Raw genomic sequence first — 23936 nt, forward strand, 5'->3', positions numbered from 1 at the left:
CACACATACAGCTTACTGCATCATACACTGCAGATCTGGAAACTATCGAACACTGTTTCTGTGACAACCAATGAAGGAACATGAAATTGTCTTTGAGAAGTGAGAGATGGAGAAAGACAGAAAGATGGTGTTTGTGTTTATTGGTCTTCCCTGAAGCATATGCCAGCATTTGATGACTCTTCTGTCTTTCTTGCTTCATTTTCTCATGCCTTTTCTTCATTAGCTGTGTTTAGGACCCTAATAATCCATTTGTAATTTGACTAGTAGCACAGTTGTAACCACATCAATCAGAATGAATTGGCCAAATCCGACTGAAATTGGTTGAAACCTTTTCTATTCCGTTCAAGAGGACATGTAAACACTTGTTAGGGTTAAAAAAGGAAAAACTGGAAAGCTCTGTCCATGTGCAATGATGTAGAAATTGCATAATGACATGACACAGAATGAGCTGTTGTTGTTGTTGTTGTTGTTGTTGTTGTTGTTGTTGTTGTTGTTGTTGTTGTTGTTGTTGTTGTTGTTGTTGTTGTTGTTGTTGTTGAATATAGCGTACTAGTGTAATAAATGACTGTTGTGTTCTTCTAAAATTCCCATTCCACTTATTGCCTGTGAAGTTGTGCAGGACAATGTCATCCCAGCAGTCCTTGCTTCAGACTTTCATAATTACATGGCCAAGAGATTTCTTGTTGACTTTAATCATGACATTAGGTCAATCTGACATGGTTGGTTGTGGAGATTTTCTGGTTGTAATGTTCTGCGCTGCGGTTAACTCTTGGAGAAAGGTCATGCAAGCATGGCAGCAAGTGGTCTGAATCTGTGCATGAAAGATTTTGTTTATGGTTCTGATGATGATGTTGTTAGCTTGGAGGTGGAGGTTTGTATTCAATGTTCCCTCTGAGCATGCCGGGCTGCATGTTGCTCCTGTGCAGATGACGGGGGGAAAAATGGAGAAAAAAACCTACGATTTCTTGAGTCAGAGCTAAATTTATGGCCAATTCAGCTGGAGTCACTCCGCACATCCATTGACTTTAACTCTTTCCCTGCCAGTGTTTTTTTTAGTTCCCCACCAGCACTTTTTTTTTCATTTTCAGAAAACACAGAATAATTTGTTTTATGAATATCTATATAAAGATAGTTAAATTAAAGTCAATGGTTGTTTCTCAATATCAAATCTTAAGTGATCTCGCATCCTTGTGTTCTCGTACTACGTCATCAACCGTCGGAGTTCAATTCCAATATTCAAGAAAGCAAGTAGAGAGAATGCATGGCATTAAAGCACCTGGATGTGTTCTGGATATCGAGGATGCATCAAGTGCAGACATGAGAAAATCGAACCGTTAGAAATCCCAGAAGACGCTGCGGGCGGTCGACGTACGGAAGCCTGTAAGCTTTAAACCTCTCCCTCTCACTTAAGAGATTCCCGCCTAAGCTCGCAAATATGTGACAGCTCGTGAAAGTAAACGTTTGGCATTTGGTTTTGCATCATTTTAATAAAGTGATAAAGACCGGGAGAAAGCCTGTGGGATTTTTATTGGCATATTAAAACGAATCTTCACATTAACAAAGCACAAGCAACATTTAAACATGCATTCATTTTCACAAATACAAAAGGTACATTCATATGATATAAAATACTATGAAAATAATGTCTATAATAATGTGAACTAAATCTTTGAATACTGTAGGTTATAACATTTGTTTGTTATGTTGCATTTAGCAACAAAATCGCAGCACATCTCAGTTCTCTAAAGGATGCGTTCTGTGTCCTTCCGAGTTCGTTCTTTCAAGGTAGCGTGGCAAGACCGGTCTCCACGAGAAGTCTGTTATTTGCGTTCTTGGAATTGAGAAACAGCTATCATTTCATTGAATAATGATTTTGCACAGCAAGTACAAAAATAAGAGGGAATATTGATTGTATCTGTGTTTGTGAGTGTATTTAGACACAGTCAGAATTGATGAGGCTGCTCTTTCTCTCTATCTGTCTCTCTTGCATCATCCTCTTATTCTGACGGTCTGCCTGTGCATGACTGCATGCCGTATATCTTTCTTTCTTCTTTTTCTCTTGGCCTGTCTTTTCCTCACTCTTTTCTTCCTCTGCTTCTTTTTCTTTCTCTCCCCCTCTCTCCAGCAAAACAATAAAAGTCAGGATAATTGATGACGAAGAATACGAGAAGAACAAGAGCTTCTTCCTGGAGATCGGAGAGCCTCAGCTCGTAGAGACCAATGAGAAGGAAGGTGGGGGGCGTGGCCTGAGTCTGCCGAGGAAACCACACATACAGCACACACACACACACACACTGAACACCAGTCCTCTGGATCATCACCGGGATCAACTACAGGCCAAACTACACCATCGACAGCCCTGCAGCCCAGTCCCCGTGTGTGCTTGTGTGTGTCTGTGTGTATGTGTGTGTGTGTGTGTGTATCATGCATGCATTATTCCAACCCCCTCCTGTTGTCTTGTTTCTGCAGGAAGACGATAACAGTCAGGGTTCTCAATCGAGAGGAATACGATAAGCAATGCAGCTTTTGCGTAGAGCTACAGACGCCACTTTGGAGAAGGAGAGGATGGACAGTATACAGAGGTTTCTTTCCCTCTCACAGTGTCTCCTTCGCTTTTTACTCTTCTCTCCCTCTGGGCAGTCTCACCCTCTCTGTCTCTCTCTCCTGGTGTCTGTTTGCTGTTTTACTAATCGAATGACTTTTCTTTGCTTTCGCTGATTACGCAACTACTCGCATAACAACACACATACATTATACATATACTTTAAAGGGGTCATATGATGCTTGTTTTAATGTTAGTTAAAGATTATTGCAGCAAACACATAATAAAGACTCAGTTTTCAGCATTCGTAATCGGTCCTGATGCGTCCAGTGAGGGACCGCCAACTCACCTGTCAATTAATCATTGCTCTAAAAATTATTGCAATTTTCTGTTAATGTGCATCTTTTTTCTTTTTTTTTTTTTTGCAATGACCTTGCCAGGATCAGAAGTACGTTTTACTAGATTTCCTCCATATCTTACTCTTTTAAAGACTCTCTTAGTCTTTTTAGTTATGTGCCAGTAATGGTATCTTTAGGTGTTAAGTAGCAAGAATATCATAAAAAGCCCTGTAAATGTTCAAATGTGGCCGGTCATATGCATATTAACATATTAAGATTTCAGAACTAGTCATATCTGCTCAAAAGATTGGTATCAGTAAGATTTTTTTTATTTTTGAAAGAACTTTCTAAGGCTCAATTTTTTTTAAATAAAAAATACAGTAAATCAGAAATATTGTGAAATGTTACAATTTAAAATAATTGTTTAAATATATTTTAAAATGTCATTTATTGCTCTAATGATAAAGCGGAATTTTCAACAGTCTTTCAGTCTTACATGATCCTTCAGAAATTATTCTAATATCATGCTGATTTTATGCTCATGCTGGCTGAATAAAAGTATTAATTTCTTTTCTTTTTCTTATTTTTTCTTATTGACCCTAAACTTTTGAATGGTAGTATATGGTCTTTATAGTCTGAAGCTTGCAGTGTGTTCATATGCTACACAAACCATTTATTTAGAAAGGGCAGTTACATTTGAATGATATGACCCTTTTATTTATAGTGATCATCATCTCTTACACAATCTTTGTCTATTTTACCATATAGGGTGTTTTCAATATACTAGAAAGAAAGAAAGCTTCAAAGCGAATTGTTTCATTTCGTTTCCTTGCAATAATCTCATAACTAGACACAAAGGAAATGTCAAAACACACCAGCAAATGAGTTGAGATACTGGGCTGTAAATCATGAGGAGAGATTAGGGGAGCTCGAGAAGACTCCGAGCTCAAGATTGTGAGCGGTCTTCAAAGCCAAGGTTGTTTGAGTGTGTTTCATCTCACATTTAGATAAACATTTCTTTTCCAGGAAGCAGAGCGGTTCCGTTTCCCAGCACTTCGGTGTTTTGATGTGTATCAAATGTTTTTATCATATATTTATATTTACTTTTTGATATTCATTTGGTTTTGGTTAATGATGTATTTTAGCATAACTGATATAAGATGCAATAAAAAGGGATCCAAAGGTCAAAACATGGTAAATAGGAGCTAATTAGAGAGAGGAACATCAGGAAGAATTCAATGAAATGCAGCTGGATTTGGTTATGCATTTTTGATGATGTTTTGCTACGCAGCCATATGACTTCATCAGTTATTAACAAAAAATGTTTTGATTAAGGCACTCAGATGAGTGGTGAAACGTTTTGAAAATAATTAATAATCGAGTCCATTTGCTTTTCATTAGCTTTGTTTGTAAGGCATTTGAGAGTACCCTGGATGATTAAAAAGCTTCATAGACAAGAGAAAAGAGATTAATGAAAGAAAGACGAGACGCTAGAAAAATAAAGGACAGTAGAAGAGGTGTGTGTGTGTGTGTGTGTGTGTGTGTGTGTGTGTGTGTGTGTGTGTGTGTGTGTGTGTGTGTGTGTGTGTGTGTGTGTGTGTGTGTGTGTGTGTGTGTGTGTGTGTGTGTGTGTGTGTGTGTGAGTGGCTGAAAATGATAGCTCTGTTTTCAAGGACAAAACAAGGGAGAGGGAACATCAGCCAATTAAATCAATATCAAATTACATGAACCTGACTCCATCTTAATGTTGTGTCACATCTATAGACAGAATAGGAAAAATATGCGGCATCTCATCCAATTACCAAAGCTAATCTCAATGTGACCAATTAATATTTCATTTGTCTTTATTACTTCTGAGATGTGCCACATTTTCTGTTGCTCTTTTAATTTACTTCCTTTCCATCTTTTAGCTTTTGTTTCTGTGGTTGTGTGACGCTACACATCTCAGTGGTGGACACAGATCTACAGTGGGCCTGAAATGTATTACTTTGATTACCAGCTGGTTAAAAATAAATTAGAAGAAAAATCTGAAAAGTTCTGGAACTATAAAAAGAATCTGAAAATTATTTTTCCCCCTCCCAAAAGAAATCCCTTAATTTTTTTTATTGTATAAATATTTTTTTTTGTATTGATGAAATCTAAACAAAATACAAATTTATAATAATATCTACATATTTTATACTTAATTATTTTTTCAATAAATAAATACCTTTTAATTTAGTTGGATTTCGGTAAGTTTCTCTTATTGGTGTTTTAATTCATGTGAGTGACCGCAGAATTTGAGCATGACATCAATCAAACCTCTCTGACCCAATTATTGATATTTGTGAGACCCAATTATTGATATTTGTGATACCCAATTATTGTTCAGCCTGTTCCTCTTCAGTTTTTCTTCAACTAGTTATTGGTCAGTCCATTATCCGCTATCCATTTCGTATTGACTTACTACTTCAAACAGGTCCATTACCATTTGACCAATCAGTTCTTGTTTTCAATTGAATGGGTCTTCTTTAAAGATACCCCAAAACAAGATAGAACTACCGTTTGTGAGAAAAATGATTGAGAGACTGTTACATGCTAAAACCATGAACAATACTGAGGAGATCGTGAAATAACATATACGACTAAACACAATGTGGAAAAAATGATGTGCATTCCGAGGGACAGAAAGAGATGGTGATCTGTGTATTTCGTTTTCTCACAAATCAACAGGCAGAATAGTGTGGAAAACCAAGAAATCCACTAAAAAGGAGAACTTGCCGTCTGAGAATAAAGATGAACGGATTACACTGGAACAGATGAACATAAAATATCAAGACAGAGAGAGAGAGAGAGAGAGAGAGAGAGAGAGAGAGAGGCTGTTTAGGCTACAGGAGCGAGTTGCTCTGCCATTAATCTGACAGTGAATCTTACGCTGGAATCCTCCACTAATGCCTCTGGGTTCATTTGTGGCTTGAGATTTATTCGTTCCATTAGATATTTCATTCGTTTATGCTGCCATTTCTGCCTATGAGGCTCATGTTTGTTTTGAGCTTGGGAATGTAGTCGTCATAACATTGTTTTATGACTATTGCTGTTGTTGTTGTTATGGTAATGCCAGCTGAGCTTGTGAACTGAAAAGAAATATGAAATAAATGAGACAGAAAGAGAAACTGAAAGAGAGAATATATGTGATAGGACTAAATTATCATGTTGCTGCCCAAAGGATTGTCATTTTCTCCTCTCCCAGCCCTTTCCTTTTCTGTCCACATCAGTGCATGTCTCTAATGTTACTTAATTTACAAATCTCATCATACCTCCATGTCGATCTGCATCTGCTTCTTTTCCTTTGACCCTCTCATTTCATTGTGTGTGTGAATGTGGGTGATTGATTGGGCTAAACCCAGTCACATGATCAGGGGTTGTGTATGTCACACACTTACTTACCCAGAATTCCATTGGGCCCATAGAAACTTTATCACTGAAACAAATGAAGGACAAATCCCGCCCCTGACACATCTCTCATATATACAGAGTCACAGTGGTCTGTATGTGTTCTGATAAAACGTATGATTTATTAAATGTACCCTGTTTTCTAAATTTACCCACGAAGCTCTGAGATTTTGACTTTTTAATGGATTTTCCCCAGCAGAGCCAAATTCTTGTTCACTGTAGCATTTTGACAAAAACTTTATTTACACAATCCAGTTTATCCACAGAAACCTATTGATCCACAAACATGTTTTGGATGATTATTTGAATTATAAGGTGGCTGGTTTGGTGGGTTTGTTTTCTTCTCTCTGACTGGTGCTTTTGTTTTCAGAGGAGGAGAAAGAGGCGGGGAAGGAAGAGGAGGAGCCTCTAAAAGGCGAAGATGATGAGGAACGACGCATCGCTGAAATGGGGAAGCCAATGCTCGGAGATCACCCCAAACTGGAGGTCATCATCGAGGAATCTTATGAATTTAAGGTGTGTTATTTTGCTACACAGTTCCCACTTTTTTATTTATTCATAATCATATTAAAGCAACCAAAGGGATACTTCAACCAGAAATGACAATTCTGTCATCATTTACTTAACTTCATGTGGTTCTAAACTTGTATGACTTTTTTTATTTTGTGAAACACAAAAGAAGATAATTGAAGAATGTCTCCATGTTTATTTGTCCATATACATTGAAATTCAAGAGGGTCCAATGTTTGTTTTGTTTTTGGACCCCATTGACTTTCATTGTTTGGACCATAAAAAGTTCTTCCAATTATCTTCTGTTGTGTTCTGCAGAAGAAAGAAAGTCATACAGGTTTTTAACAACTTGAGGTTAAGTAAATGAAAACAAAATGTTCATTTTTACGTAATCTATTAATTTGCATGCATACTGCCATAAATCTACCAATAGCCAATTATCATATGAAACATACAAAACAGATCTCCCGTTAAGATATCTACTGCAGTAAACTTAGGGCTTTTTATGATTTGTGGATGATTTTCATTGACGACAGTTAGTAGTATTTACGCAATGCTGGCACTGGGTTACTACATTTATCACTTACTTTATAGGTTACATACAGTATGAATTAGAAATACATCAGACTGCAAGTGTGTAGATGTCTGTTATTCTGTAAAAACAAGTTTCCTTCTAGTATAGAAACACTCTCATTCTGTTAGGGAAGTTCAAGGATCTTAAACATTGACATCTCATCGGTCGCCTCCACACACTTCAGAACGATACACATGCACACGCCTGCACTTCAGCCCACACGCACTAGCCATGCTGAGACGTTCACACACTCCGATCCCATACACACTTCACAGTGGGGCAGACCAGAGAGCAGTCAGAAGCACTCGATGGACTGTGGTCCACCTCGTCTGAAGTGTGTGCTTGTTTGTTTATTCTTGTTCTCAGTTGCACTGGACAGTAATGAAGCCGTACATTTTCTTTGTTTGCGGCGTCTCTCTCTCTTCTCTATAGAACACTGTTGATAAGCTGATTAAAAAGACAAACTTGGCTCTTCTGGTTGGCACCAACAGCTGGAGGGACCAGTTTATTGAGGCCATCACAGTCAGCGCTGGTGAGTATTTGGGTTTGTGAGGAGCATCGGCAGGTCTGATTTAGCGATTCATTAAAAAATAACAATTTGTTCGAGATGTTAATCTTTCATAAGTGTTGCCAGAAGTGCCTGCATTAGTTAAATGCCACTGTTTAGCACTTCGGTTTCAATTTGGGTTATATCAAGGGTGTCCAATCTTGCTCCCTGAGGGCCATCTTCCTGTAGAGCTCAGCTTCAGTATCAATACACCGGCCTGGAAGTTTCTAGTAATCCTGAAGAGCTCGATTAGCTGGTTCAAGTGTGTTTAATTAGGTTTAAAGCTAGGCTCTGCAGGAAGGTGGCCCTCCAGGATTAGACACCCATGGGTTATATAGATTGCATCAAATGTTACGTTTTTGTTGGTTTCAAATTGAAATGTCAAAAGCACTGGTACTTTGGCACTGGTGCTGTGTTGACACTAAAATATATATTTTTTAAAGTATATTTCTACAGTTTTATTTCCTATGATTCAGTTTGACCTTGGTCAAGAGAATTACATTTTTCTTTTTCACTGTTTATAAGTGTGTGTGATTGAACTGAACATATGACCATGTACGGTACATGTAGGTTCCAAAAGAGGGTTTTGTAGCAATGCCATAGAAAAAACATTTTGGATTCCCTAAAGAACCCTTTAGTAAACATTTACAGTGCATCCGGAAAGCATTCACAGCGCTTCACTTTTTCCACAGTTCATGATGTTACAGCCTTATTCCAAAATGGCTTAAATGCGTTATTTTCCTCAAAATTCTACAAACAATACCACATAATTGACAACGTGAAAGTAGTTTGTCTGAAATCATTGCAAATTTATTAAAAATAAAAAACGAAAAAATCACATGTACATAAGTATTCACAGCCTTTGCCATGACAATCAAAATTGAGTTGAGGTGAATCCTGTTTCCACTGATCATCCTTGAGATGTTTCTACAACTTGATTGGAGTTCACCTGTGGTAAATACTGTTGATTGGACATGATTTGGAAAGGCACACACGACACACCTGTCTATGTAAGGTCTCCTACTGTGCATGTCCGAGCACAAACCAAGCCATGAAGTCCAAGGAATTGTCTGTAGATCTCCAAGACCGGATTGTATCGAGGCACAGATCTAAATGGAAGAAGTTTGGAACCACCAGGACTCTTCCTAGAGCTGTCCGCCCGGCCAAACTGAGCGATCTGGGGAGAAGGGCCTTAGTCAGGGAGAGAGCAAGAACCATCAGTGCCAATAAAGAACCTATTTTTAAGAGCATACAGTGCAATGTATCTCTGCTGTAAAGCACCCCCTGGTGGCCACTGTGCTGCTCACTGTGAAATTGAGTTTTACATCCTCACCTCACACACTCAGACACTTACGGCTGTGCGAAGGAGTCTCTATTCTTTGTGAAAAGGACAGAAAGACAGCAGATGAAGGCAGAGAAAGAGAAAAACATAAGAGGGATTTATTTGTTGGTTTGTTTTCTCTGAAGTAATTAGCACTCGCAGCACGGCCTAAGAGAGACTGATGATCATAGAGGCTGCTGCTGCTCTAGCCATGTGTTTGTGTGTGTGTTTTTGTGTGGATCAGGTGTTGGTGACTTAGTGATTCACACTTGAACACCTCTCAGTGTGCCAATTTGTGCTCTGGGGCAAAGCAAGGTTAAAAGCGTGTGTGTGTGTGTGTGTGTGTGTGTGTGTGTGTGTGTGTGTGTGTGTGTGTGTGTGTGTGTGTACACAGTTCTGTGTTCTACTTTCAGAACTGACCTGTAATCACCAGTTCATCTGCTGTCAGACCAAGGTTTTTTTATACAGCATTTAGTTGTTTCTAAAACAGCTTTTTTGTATTTAAAAAGCTTTTTTATATATATGCAGATGAGTTTAAAGATGAAAATGAAAATTCGGTCACTCTTGTATCGTTCCAAACCTGTATCACTTAATTTTGAGAAGTAGCAATATCCGATTAATGTATGAATTGTTCTTGCAATGAATCGATTTAAGATTTAGTAGTTTTCTCCTCCACTACACCTCTCAAATTTGCTGAGTCAATATGTGTCAGGCCAGGATGTCAATCAATAATGATACTGTACATGTTCATAGTTCTTGTGTGTCTTTAATGAATCACAGTGCATAAAATTTAAAAACTCATAGACTATTTATACAATAATTTCATGTTTTTTGTCATTTTTGGATCTTGGGTGCACCATTTACTTTCATACTGGACAAAAAGCAATGTAAACATCCTATCTAACATCAAACTTGCATTAATCGATTCCTAACAAATCTATGTCATTGACTGATGACAAATGGAACACTGGATTATTTTTTATCTAATGCCACGAGGAAGGAACAGAGATTTTTCGCCGACTTTTTATCAGGACACGCAGATGTACACACGTACATATTCGCAAATGCACACAGATAGATACAAAGAAGCGGAAAAGGTCTGCAGCTAATGGCAGTAAATTGAAGAGTTTAAAGTTTAAAAGCTTTGCTAAATGTCAGACTCTGCAGCACAGCAAGATAATTTATATCGAAAGATAAAGAGAGTCAACACAACATCAGCACTGAGGGTGTAGGGGTTTACTTATCTATAGATTGGGCACAAAATAGGCCACAGAATTGAGCTACATGTGACAACCAACCTTTGGGACAATTGGGCATGACGTTAATTGGGAAAGTTATTTGTGAAGAATTTTTCATAAATAAATTATAAGTAAAGGGGTGAAGGGGAGTTAACTGTAAAAATGCTGTATGTATGTGTGTATATATATATCTTTGAGGGTTTAGGTCAGTTTGGGTCACATATATAAATATTAGAAATAAAATATAAAATACTTATTAAAATTACTAAAACTAAAATGAAAGATAAAAATGTATATATTTTTTAAACAAAATTATAAAAGCACATCAAATAAATCATACATCTTAAACTAAAATTACAATGAAAACTGAAAATATATCATTAAAAGCTACAATAATAGACCGTAGTATACAATATGTCCTCATTTAGGACATTAATCTTGTTTTTATTTAATGCCATTGGTCAATGGGATAGTGCATGTATGCATGTATTAATCTTGTCTGAAAGCAATCTGATGCTCTTTTATGAGGCATTTACACCCTTCAGACACACTTGTGGACAGCACATAAAGCATCATGTTGACCTTCTCTGTCGTTTTGCCACAGATGTATCCATATACACACGTGCTGCAGTGACAGCAAACTACATCATCTTGACCTTCAAATACTCTTGGGCTGTAATGAAACAGTCCAACATACACACATTTTTGCATATTTTTAATGATCAGAATGAATGTTCGGTCTCAACGAATGTGTCCCATAATGTCTAAATATCTACTTGATCAATAATCCTTTTAATCACAGTGTGTAATCAGGTTTTTGCCTGTGAATAGAAAGTCTTAGTGAGACAATGACGAAATCCACTACCAAAGGCTTGAATCCGTTTGCTCTCAGCTGCTGCTGTGAATAGACGAGATTTCTGAACATCTAATCACACTTTAAAGGAACAGCCTCACCTGTCAGAGAGCAGTGTGTGGGCGTGTGTAAGCTGCTCTCTTTACGCTCTCAAGGAAACGCCGCACCAACAGAATATCAAACAGATTAGAGCCTCACTGAACACACACACACACATGCTGTGTGCTCTACATATGGATAAAAGGCTGTGTGTGTGGAGGCTTTATCTATCGATTTTAACCGAGGGGAAACCCCAAACCCCACCCTTATTGGCCCAAGTCAAAACGTGACATTCTGGTTCCTAAATATTATCCCAGATTCCTCCTCCAATGTAAATCCATGACATTTCTTGCTTGTTTAGCACAAATGGTATAGGGTGAGTCATGTGGCAAAGGTTTATTCACCTTGTGTAAGGTCTTTATCTTATCTTCCTGCAGGTGAGGATGATGATGATGAAGAATGTGGAGAGGAGAAGCTCCCTTCCTGCTTCGATTACGTCATGCATTTCCTCACCGTCTTCTGGAAAGTTCTCTTCGCCTTCGTCCCGCCCACCGACTACTGGAACGGGTGGGCATGTTTCGTGGTGTCAATCCTCATGATCGGCCTCCTGACGGCTTTCATCGGAGACCTAGCATCCCACTTCGGCTGCACCGTCGGACTCAAAGACTCCGTCACGGCCGTGGTGTTTGTGGCGCTGGGCACTTCAGTGCCAGGTGAGAGAAAGAGGGAAGTGGGAGACGGGGGAAAAACATACCTCTGATTTTCGTGTTTCAGCCACCCATGTTTATATTTACATACAGACATTTATCACAGAATGAGGATGTCCTGTGTGTGCGTGTGCATTTGTGTGCGCACAGGGCTATGATTATGATATATCCTATAATTATGCAGAATAAAGCTCCTTGCTACATTGAACCCCCATATATTACTTTCATCAGTCACGATAACTGTTATTTAAAACAGGAAAAACACACACACACCACAATGTTCATGTACAGATGAGACACACACACACACACACACACACACACACACACACAGAGACGTTAAATAGATTGTGTCTGCTGGAAGTGCAGGGCATGTTCACCATGTTTAGTATTCCAGACACACTGGGCTACTCGTAGAGAAAATGCTGAGAGAGCAGAAAGCAAAAGCATTCCCATCTCTCTCTCTAATGCTGTTCTTCTCCCTCTTTAATGCTGTTCTTCTCCCTCTTTACCTCACTCACACCATTTTTTTTTCTTTTCATCCTCCATTTCTCGCCCTTTTGCTCTTCTCATCTCGCTGCAGAAAATAATTTTCTTACATTTGCATCTTGCTTTCCAGTAAAAGTCATTACACATTAACAATGTCATGCACACAAAAGGACAACAGTTTCTTAATCAGTATTTTTTCGAAACATCCTTAAAGGGATAATTCTCCCAAAAATTACAGTTTTGTCATTATTTATTAACTATCGTGTTGTTCCAAAATTGCATATATATATATATCAAGTTCAGTTGTGCATTTGCATCTCTTATAGGATACATTTGGTCGAGTGTATTATCCAAATATGTGGCAAAACGCTTCAGTTACTGTTCAGTGCTGTTGATTCACATGGAAATGCCTGACATAATTGACTATGATTGGATTTAAAACAATCGTATTCCTTTAAAATGTTCTCTTTTTCCAAAAAAAAAAGAATTTATTATTAATAATCTAGCAGTCTTGTATTAACATGATAGGCCTATTTCATTTTCTAAATATCATGGTTATCGTCAATACACCTGTAACTTCCACAAATTGTTTTGCGTAGGTGCAGATAAATGGATTTATTTCCAGAATAATATTTATTATAAAATAGATTGATGAAACGCTAAAAGTGATTGAAATAAAAAATAAAAATGGTACACTGTTTGCTGAAGTTCTTCAGTATTCCTTTTCACATGAACTGTGCTACTCAATCAATATTTAAGTAATGTTTCTTTTTCAATTGCAGTGCTATTTGGGGACAGAAAAACAAGTTAATTTTTTCTTTTCAAGTAAATTGATCCTTTTGCTGATAAAGCACAAAATATAAGTATTATTAGTTAAAATTCGATAGTGATCATTTTCTTGGCCAGGATAATCACGTAGTGAACATCTGATATAGTGGCAGCACTAGTGGAAGTACTACAGATATTTAGAGAAAGGTACTGTAGTGGTTTTTGTTTTAGGAGAAATTTTAATTCAAGCAGTCTTTTGTCCCAGTTGGCCTTTAGACACATTTTACCCTATCAGCTAAAATCATTTATGTTGTACCCTATCAGCTAAAATCACTTGCTAGCATTAAACTGTGGGAATATGTCTTTCCCTTAGGGTTAGAGAAAAGTTAGTTTGAGGGGCTAAAGCTTGGAAAATGCTATTATATTTTTGGTGACGTTTGATCAATGAAATCACAAAGTCTGGTTCAGACGCCAAAAACTATTATACTTGCACTCTTTACTAGTAACAGGTCAAAAATCAAGTCAATAGTACGGTAAATGAGGCCAAATAAAACCGTTTTACTGAAGAGTTCACAACCATATCCATTGATTGTTTTCTGCTGTTTCTGCACAGTTTGACAAAATGACAAATGTGTCAATCTGAAGTGAGAGATGAAAGCCGGTAGTACTGAGAAAAACAACTGAACTTCCAATTAACCAAGCGCGCGACCAGAAACTAGGCGAGGGACATGTACGCTGACTGATAAGGCAGCGTTCACCAATGCTTTAGAACAGAAAACAAAGCCTTTAGATTCAGCATATATTCCCAGTTAGAGTATCTTTAATTAACTTGCTCGGTGAATTTAAAATGAATGGGTTTGATGAGTGACGTGCATCCTCTGAATGCAGTCACGCTAATGTGTGGCGATATAGGTTCATTAAAGTGATTTTTCTCTTTTGATTAAATATTATTTAGTCCACTTTATATTTCCCAGCACAGACATACATGAGCCACAGGGACATTTATAGTCGAGAAAGTACTCATTTGATACGTGTGGTCGTTCTGTCGAGTTTGTGTCCATATGCAAACGTAAGCATATGAGGTTTATAACAGTTTCAAAGTCTGTTACAGTCTGGAAACGCTGATCCATTTAACTCCGTAATGATTAACTGCTCCCAAGAGTCTTTCTGGGATGAAGCAGCATTGCCATGACACCCACTTTAGCGGCAGTTGTCGTCCGCACACTGCCAGGCTCGTTGGCAGGACTTTACACCAGACTGGGTGTTAGCTGAGCCTTAACTGAGAATTTCCTTGGTAATGCCATGGAAACGGCTCCGTCCATGCTGTTGTTTACAACAACATAACAGGAGAGTGATGAATAACGAGAAGGAAAATGTTATTTCACAGTTAAGTACTTTACGGTAAAACCCAGCTTTGACTTTTTAATACTGTGTCTTGAGATGCTGCAGCGTCAATTTTGGTCTTTTAAGCCCTTAAATGACTACTGTTGTTCTCGGATACTTTGTCAGATTTCCACCGAGAGTTCCTAACCTTCGCTTTTAGACAGACGCTGAGTGCTGCAGTCATGTCGCGCTGGAATTACCGCAATTACCAGATGACAACTTTGAGCTGTTCGAAAAGCATCAACACGGCAATTATTAGGCGAATAGAAACTTCAAAACAACAAAGTTTATTTGAAATAGAAATCTTTTGTAACATTATAAATGTCTTTACTTGATCCTATTATGTGTGTGTGAATATAATATTAGAATGTGTGAATATTAGAGTGTGTATCCGCAGGATAGTGAGACCTTTAAATGAGGAAAATGGCTCTTAATGACCACAGGCAGCAAAGAGTAATATCAACATGTCCAGAGCAGTTCAGCAGGGTTATGTGTTATGAACTGCATTAGCATAACGAAAGAGAGAGATGAAAATGAAAAGAGACGAGGAGGAAGAGAGTTTGAAAGGGTGTATGTGCATCTAGGGTTATTTAGAGGCCTTCCCAGACAGAAAGCACAATCAGCAGCTCACGGTTTCTCAGCTGTCTGCAATAGATCACCCTGTTAGCATGCAGCTGTCTCTGAGCCACAGAGAAAAACCACACTGTTTAAATGCCCACTGATTTCAACTCAAATCAGAGGTTAGCCAGGCTGTTATTACACAATTGCAACCTCACCAAAAAAGGAGAGATGAGTGAGAGAGGAGATGGGTACTATGTGCGTATGCTATTATAATAAGTATTTTGTTTCCTTCAAGATGTACAGTACCTGAAGTAGAATTATTTTAATTACTCATTTGAAGATTACTTGTCTCGTCTAGTTTTTTTTCTTGTTTTAAGCATAAACCTCACTAAATTTTTCTCATTAGATTTATGATTTGTTTTATTTAGCTGTACTTTTGGTACAAACTAAATTAACTAAATGTTTCGGAACCTAGTAGAGTTAATAAATACATATTATTTTTTTGTTTATTATTAGACACTACCACTTAAAGCTTTCTATTTCAGATAAATGTTGTTCTTTTGACGTTTTTATTCATCAAAGAATCAAGGGGGAAAAAAATTACATTTTCAACATTGATAATTCTAAATGTTTCTCGAGCAGCAAATCAGCATATTAGAATGATTTCTGAAGGATCATGTGACACTGAAGACTGGAGTAATGATGCTGAAAATTCAGCTTTGCCATCACAGGAATAAATTACATTTTAAAAGATATTCAAATAGAAAACGGTTCTTTTAAATTGTAAAACTGTTTCACAATATGCTGTGTTTTGGATCAAATAAATGCAGCCCTGGTGAGCAGAAGAAACTCCTTTTAAAAACATTTAAAAAATCTCACAGATCTAAAACTTTTGAATGGTATTGTTTATTCATGCTTGTTTATTTGCTTGTTTATTTATTTAATTTATTATTATTATTATTATGTATCCCTCCGAATGTTTATGAATCAAGATAACTATCTAAAGAAGTATTTTACTGTACTAAAATCTATCTCCTTTCTTTTTCCCTCCCTGTCCTGCCTTCCTCATCATCTTCCTCTCAGACACCTTTGCCAGTAAAGTAGCAGCGACCCAGGATCAGTACGCCGACGCGTCCATCGGAAACGTGACCGGCAGCAATGCTGTGAACGTCTTCTTGGGCATCGGAGTGGCCTGGTCCATCGCCGCCATCTACCACAACTCAAAGGGCCGCGATTTCAAGGTGGAGCCGGGTAGCCTGGCCTTCTCCGTCACCCTCTTCACCATTTTCGCCTTCATCTGCGTGGCGGTGCTCATGTACCGCCGCCGGCCCGACATCGGCGGTGAGCTGGGGGGTCCGCGGACTGCTAAAGTGCTGACCACCATGCTTTTCGTCAGCCTCTGGCTCCTCTACATCCTGTTCTCCTCTCTGGAGGCTTACTGCCACATCAAGGGCTTCTAAACACACGTACATGCGCTCACACATGCATACACTCTCAGAACTACACACCTTCACACACACGTTCATGCATTCTGTGGAAAATACGCAAAGACTAAAGGTTCAAATAAAGGGAAAAGACTAAAGACGGCAACAGCGGTGGACTCGCTTTCGGGTTCATGTGGATAATCGTTTTCCGCAGACCATCGGCCTGTTGTTCTGTTCTCTCCACACGCCACTCCTTCATCCTCTTCTTTCCTCTGTTTGTTGTGTGTGCTAAATGACTGCATCTGATTGGACGGGGTTTGACCACAGTGTTCAAACATTAAATCTAGACTATGAAAGCTACTATTGCTACCTTTAACTACTGTAGTTGTGCTTTTTTACCCTTAACCAGTATAAAAGCCACGTGGGACCGTGGAATCTGTAAGCTCCCTTCATAGTGCCATGGAACTCTGGGTAATGTGGCTGTGTGTTGTAGGTTTGTTATCTTAATGTGGACCGAGCGGTAAATTTGCTTGGGTGAATTTTCAAAACACCACTTTATGTGTTTACAGATCATGTAATCTGAGCAGTCCTGACCGAAAGGGTTCAAATTTTGCCGTTCGTTTACGGCTTGGGCATCCTTCTAAACGGATTTTGTCGTCTTCAAGAGCAGCTCTGTGTAACTTATTGTTGTGAAGGCCAGCTTTTATCCATCTCTTGCACTGGTGCAGTTCATTTCGGTTCAGAAAGAGAATAACAATAAAGTGAGTGCAGTATGCCAGCTCCAATCTCTCCTGGCGCTGAAGCTTCAGAAACAAGAGGTGCGCTAGTGCAAGACTTCGATTTAAGAGCCTTGATCTGACGTTCTCAAAGACCGTAAAGTGCTATTCGAATGAGCTCGGGTTAAGGAACATCGTGAATTCTCTAATATGAACACACCGCGGTTCGTTACAGATTCGATTATTAATTTATGCAATCGATGGAAAGTATGCGAGGTCAGTGTAGTGAGATAATCCAGCATGTGACATGCTTTTGCCAACATCACATTAAGAGTTTACAATTATGACTGTTACTTTCCGTCCAAACCAACACGCATACATTTATGGACACACACTACGAGAAAAAAAAAAACGCAAAACCAGTGGCCATACTTTTGGTGATTTTGTTCTCAGACACAATTTACAGTCTTACACATGCAAGCATGTATAATTGGTAGACTTTTGCTCGGTAAACTTGCTCAATGTCCCATACAGATACACTCCGTCACTCATCTATGTGGAGTTTACGAGGGCGCACTTTCCCTCCAACCCTGCTGAGATTACTTCTTTGTACTTTGTAGATTCGCTGCATACGGAGCTGTAAGGCAAATCTCGTAGAGTAGTCACGATTTTAGACGTAGGTCGATTTTAAAAGCAGAAATTGTAGAACTAATCTTGAATTTGACTTTAAACTTCTTTAGGATAGCATGGTTTAACACAGACGAACTGAAAAAAAGGAGCTCGTTTTAAATTTTGAAAATGCAGTTGCAGGATTTTTTCACTGTCCTTTCCAAAGTTCGATTTCCAGTTCTTAGTGGGTAAGTGAAAATAAAATCACGCTTCTGAAGTAGATCTGACGTAGATATTGTGTATTTTGCGCCAAATTTGCCAAAGGGAAAATCTTTCTAATGGAGAACTGCAGTGTGCCACACAGCCCCTGAAGTGGGTTTTGTATTTCGAACCGTACATTTTTTTACCCACACCAAAAAAATGTCCTTGCAAGGATAAAGAGGCCTTGGTGACATTTCTTATAGGTGTTTGTACTGAAGGGATCCAGCCTACAGCCTTTTACATCATCTGAACACCTTTTCCTGTGATGAAAGAGTGTTTTTAACGGAATTCTGGGATTCTGTGTTGGGGGTTTGTAGTTTCAGTGGCTTGATTTTGAAAGAGAAGAAAAAAAAATTTGCTTGAATAGCTGTTTATCTTTTTTTGTTGCGTGTGTTTTTATTTTGTTTTACATTTCTAATGAAAGGAATCAATATTGTACCAGCTTTAGGGGATTTCTGTAGGAAACCTTCGATGATGACCTTCAGTCCCTGGTGAAGATGGTCCGCTGTTGCTTGCTAATACTAAGATCCACAAGAAAGACACTACAAACAATGAAGGAAAAAAAACAACATTGATTAAAAAAAAAGACTTTTTCCTGAAGCCTAATATCTATTTAACCAATAAACAAACAAATGAAGTTGGAGTTGGTGAAACCATGTGAATTACAGCCATACCAAGTTCTGCCGTGAAGATTTTCATGGACTCTCGCCGTACGTGCTGCTCGCTGGCCGTCACACCAACCGACCGCAGGTGCGTCTCTCCGTACGGGGCGTTCAAAGTGTACATGGCCTGTCTGGTTTATACTGTATATGTATTTGCTTTGGCAGAGCAAGGGTCAGCAATTGTACATCTGTGCTCTGCGGTCTGTAAATCAGGGTGTGGCTGTATTGGACCCGCCCCCTGTGAAACCTAGCCCCTCCCTGTGCCCCGCCCTCTTGTTTGCCATGTCCATATTTGGAATGTTAATGTGCTTCGTGTTGACAATGCATGGATGCTAACGTGTCTGTATATAGTACGCAGAATCCCCTTCATTAACGTAGTCGACAGAGGTTTGAAAGCTGTATAGATATTCAGACTTTTGTTTCGTTTGCTTGTTCGGTTGGTTTTCCTGTCCGTAAGTTTCATTTGAATGTTTTTTTGTTTTGTTTTTTACTTGCTCATGTTTATTAAAAAGGCAGTATCTGTCGTTTGGTACAGGAGCACATGTACAAACAAAGGAAGCAATATGTCAAGGCCCTCTGCTTGGTTGTTGCAGTGGTTGTATTATTTAACGGTATGAAATATTTTGTCGTTGAAGCGTTCAGGTGTGTATGTATATACTGTACAGTAGAATGAAGGCAGAGTCACCGCTCTGCCATTATCACAGAGAGAATACAACGTATTTATTTGAGACCCTTAAGAACTTCAGAATGACAAATATTGCCTTTTGGATTGATTGTTGCATAGAGCTTGTTTTGTTCTAGTTTTTTCGCTGAGCAGTGCGTGAGTGCGTGTGTGCGTGTGTGTGTGTGTGTGTGTGTGTGTATGTTGGGGTGTGTGTGCTTGGTCGGTCTGGAGCAATCTGTGATATCTGTAAGAATTAAGGGAACATATAATCCGTCATTTATCTGCTCCGAGTCTGTAAACCATCTTGCAAAAATCAGTGAACCATCTGGAAAATGTCTGTAAAACATTAGGAGAATGTGCGTGAAGTGTCAGGGTTTGCCTTGTGTATGTCTTACATTCCTAAACCCCTCTCTCTTCCTCACTGCTCAGATGGTCTCTAGCCTTTCAGGGGTTTAATACTAATCTTTAAATAATATTATTTCCTCCCCTCCCATTTTCTCCCGCTCCTCTAACTCTCCAATCCAAGGCCTCACTTACATCTTGCATTAATGTGTCCAGTGAAATTCTGTAGGCTGTTTGTTGTAAACAATGGCAGTCTATTTGTGAAGATGTTCCTGGTATTCCTGAACAATGAGCATATGTGTGTAAATGTCTACATTTCACTTATTTATAATGTATAAATTTATAGCATGTATAAAGGTTTGCAAAACCACTTATACAGCAAATAATATTGTTCTTAACTAGTCTTTTGTCTTGTTTTCCAGTAGAAATATCTAAAAATCTATAAAACAAGATACATTTGCATGTGTAATATAAGAGAATATCTATTTCTCAAATAATTTTTGGTTGTTTCAAGCGTAAATCAAACACAAATTAAAGAGGTTTAGGTTTCAGAAGAAGAGAAAATATCAATTAAATATTTAACATCAAATAGTGTAGAGAATATTTTTACAGGAAACAAAGACAAAACACAGATTTTTTTTTTTGCAGTGTAAACAACATGGCAGAAAGCTCTCATGCCAAAGCAGGACTGAATGTATTGTATGTAACGTAATAGCGGATCTAAATGAAGGATGTGAGTTTTATTATCTTATCTGTCTTGTACAGATTGAGGGGCTCAAACCATTGTGTGTGTAAGCTAACGCTGAGAGTCATGTTAATGCAAGTGTGTGTGGCCTTGTGGCATAGTGTGTCTTTCACAGTCCTCTTGTCATGGGCTTATTAAAGCTGACTCTATTTTCCTCCTCAAGCTCTCTCTCTTCTCTCGTCTTTCTCACTTTTCGCTTTATTTCACGCTGTTTTGTTTCGATCGTTAGGTTGTTTTAATTTCGATCTGAATAATTAAATATTAGAGATTTTTTTGTTTTGATTTTTTTTTGTGTTGCACTCAATCTAATAAGATGGACGTCCACTAACTGTGATTGCTCCCCTAGTACACCTCTACACAGGAAATAAAGTTTGGGATATCCTGTTTAGAGCTAAGTGGCTGCAGTGTGTCTCTTTTTATGTTTGTTTCTAAATACACATACACACTCAAAAAGTGTCATCAGTAATGGTGTTGTGGACACTAATTTGCAATTAGCAACTTTTTCCAAGATACTCATAATTTAAAGTTGTTTTAGAGTATTTGTTTGGACATTTTTGAGGACAACACTGCACAATTAACTACACTGATATTTAAAGGTAGGGTAGGCAACTTCTGAGAGGCTAGCAATAGCAAGCTAGCTTTGAAATCATAAGATCCATCAACCCACCCTCCCTTCAGGGCGTCTCCAAAGCCACGCCTCCTTCAAAACACATGGACGCTCACAGCCAGAGCATAGTCTGCAAAGCGTCTCGAAAGATGGCGTTAAAATACCTCATGTCTCAAAGAACATAACATTGCAATAATAATTCATTTAAACGACTTAAAGAGCGCTGACTTTGACAGTGTTGCAATAGAAATGCATAAATCCGAGGATGTGAACCACTCCAAATAAAATGTCACGGCCTGCCATCTCGTAATACAATTACAAAATTGCGTGCACGCAGCAAAAGTTTGCTCTGTGATCGGCATCCTGAGGTGGAAATTGAAAATAATTTGCTTAGCTGCTGTTCATAACCCTTAAAGCACTACAAAGTCATGCTTTTGATCTGACATAACGGGAGTACAAGGTAATGAGATGCATTATATGAATGCTTGGCTAAAGAGTCTTAATCTAGGGTTAATCTAGATTTAAACTGAGAGAGTGAGTCTGAGCCCCGAACATTATCAGGAAGGCTATTCCAGAGTTTAGGAGCCAAATGTGAAAACACTAAGGATATTTGGATGGATGGTAGGGTGATTGAAGATTGGTTAAATACACAGGAGCTGAACCATTTAGGCCGGGACTTAGGTCAGTAGCAATACTTTGTAATCGATACGGGACTTAATAGGTAACCAGTGCAGGGATAATAGAATTAGGGTTCTATGATCATATTTTCTCGACCTAGGACCTCTACCAGTTCGTAACCATTTCAAACAGTATAAAAAAAGGGTTCATGAAAAACTTTTCCTATCCTACCTCAGTATGTGTCTCTCAGTATGTTTCATATTTACCGTTCCTCACTCAGGTTAAGCTCATGTTCTAGCGTATTCACCACGCGGACCAACAGAAAGCTCCTTGGTATTGGTATGAAATTGATTTGTGTACCTTATGCATCGCTACTGACAATGGACCTATTACCATGAAATTTCACTGCAATTTTTATTAATGTGACTGTAACTGTCACCACACCTCATGTAAGCAGGCTTAACATATTTGTAAAAAAAATGTGGGTAATTTGTGTACATTTTTCAAAGGTATTAGGCCCTACGGCTATTTGTTTCTTTTTGAGTAAATCTTTTCAATTTGATTTAAAAAATAACAGTATGCATATAAGGGGACATTATGTATAACCAACAGTGCAACATCAAGATGGTATTTACCTGGCACAGAAACACATTTGGGGATGATACAATTTTACAATATGCAAAACAAATAAAAAATAAAATAAAAACATTAATTTATAGGATTTAATTTAGCTTTTAGCATTTAGCTTCAACACAAAAAGGCAGGACACAAAGCATAAAGTTAATCAGAAAATCATTCGATTAGTGAAGTTTTATTTACAAAAAAACGTGAATGAACCGATTCTCTAAAATGAATTCCATACATGAGAGAAAAAGAGGACAGAGCTATTTGATGATTAATGGAGATCCTTTTGTTAATTTACTGGATGCTAATAATTACAAATACAGTATATACCTTCAATGAACTGACATTTTTTTAGCATCTACCAAATTAATAAATGACATTTATTCATCCTGGACAGTAGGTGCAGTAGCTGTTTGCATGAGATGTATTTGCCTGTCTAATAAAATAACAGAGATGTCATGATGCACATCCAGAACTGCAAAATAAAAATAAAAAATTCTGTTATTCTCTGTTATTTATTGGGTGACCATGGGCAAGTCCATGAATTTCATCTTAAAAGCTCTTTGTGCTCTTTGTGAACACATCACTCCATAACTCAGATGGCATTTGTCGTCCAGGTAATGAGTTCTGGCGAGACTGAACTTGGACTCACCTTCTCTGTGGGAAAATGGCCTTCAGAAAAATTTCATTTGTGAATTCTCTCATGCCTCTAATAAAGGAGACATTCACGTTGAACAGAACCCATAAAGAACCAAGAACTAACTGGCCCAATGTAAACGTAAGTGGGCACACAGACTCCTTCAGTTCCACATGAACAATATGCCAAAATATCAACCCATATTGTACACATACTGTACATACAGTAATTAGATTCATAAAATGTGCTTTAGCTAAGGATGTTTCTATTACTGTGAATGTAAATTGACAAAAAAAATGGAGGGTGGGCAGTGGGCAGTGAATATAATTGGCCTGGAGGCTTTTGCAAGTCATAATCCAACTGCATTTTTATACAAGACATAAACGTAGCGCCACAGCTGAGTTATCTGGATGAGCTGCTTCTCAGGGCCATCTCAATCTGAAGGATCCTTGGATACGGCCTTTATTTCACATCCTTCATTTGCTGTGTTTTGAAGGATGATTCAAGTGTATCCTTCGTGTCCTCCAATCACCCACAATCTTTTGCACGTACAAAACCACCACAAACCATACACACGTCAAAGTACCCGGAGCAACTTTTCTGTATTTACAGATATGACGACATGCACACAATGTCCTGCAAAAACCATCCTGACAGGTCCAAAATATAAACACTTAAAATAGGCTTACAATAGTGAATCAGACAAAAACACACTTTGGAAGAAG

General features: G+C 38.3%; 1 protein-coding gene across 5 annotated transcripts in view; it reads left to right on the forward strand.

The window, feature by feature from the left end:
* The window catches only part of slc8a1b (solute carrier family 8 member 1b), a 119845-nt gene extending 98727 nt beyond the window's left edge, over nt 1–21118 (forward strand). For 4 of the 5 annotated variants that reach the window (XM_079633207.1, XM_079633208.1, XM_079633206.1 and 1 more), the window contains 5 exons: nt 2470–2582; nt 6683–6828; nt 7829–7928; nt 11832–12107; nt 16386–21112. In XM_079633207.1, the coding sequence (XP_079489333.1) occupies nt 2470–2582; nt 6683–6828; nt 7829–7928; nt 11832–12107; nt 16386–16762 (1012 nt within the window). In that variant the 3' untranslated portion in view covers nt 16763–21112. Of the gene's footprint in view, nt 1–2125; nt 2233–2469; nt 2583–6682; nt 6829–7828; nt 7929–11831; nt 12108–16385 lie in introns of all 5 variants that reach the window. The other variant, XM_079633210.1, reaches the window with a different exon arrangement.
* Nucleotides 21119–23936: the final 2818 nt, after the last annotated feature.

This window comes from Phoxinus phoxinus (assembly GCF_949152265.1).
Source record: "Phoxinus phoxinus genome assembly, chromosome: 13".
NCBI classification, from domain to species: Eukaryota; Metazoa; Chordata; class Actinopteri; order Cypriniformes; family Leuciscidae; genus Phoxinus; species Phoxinus phoxinus.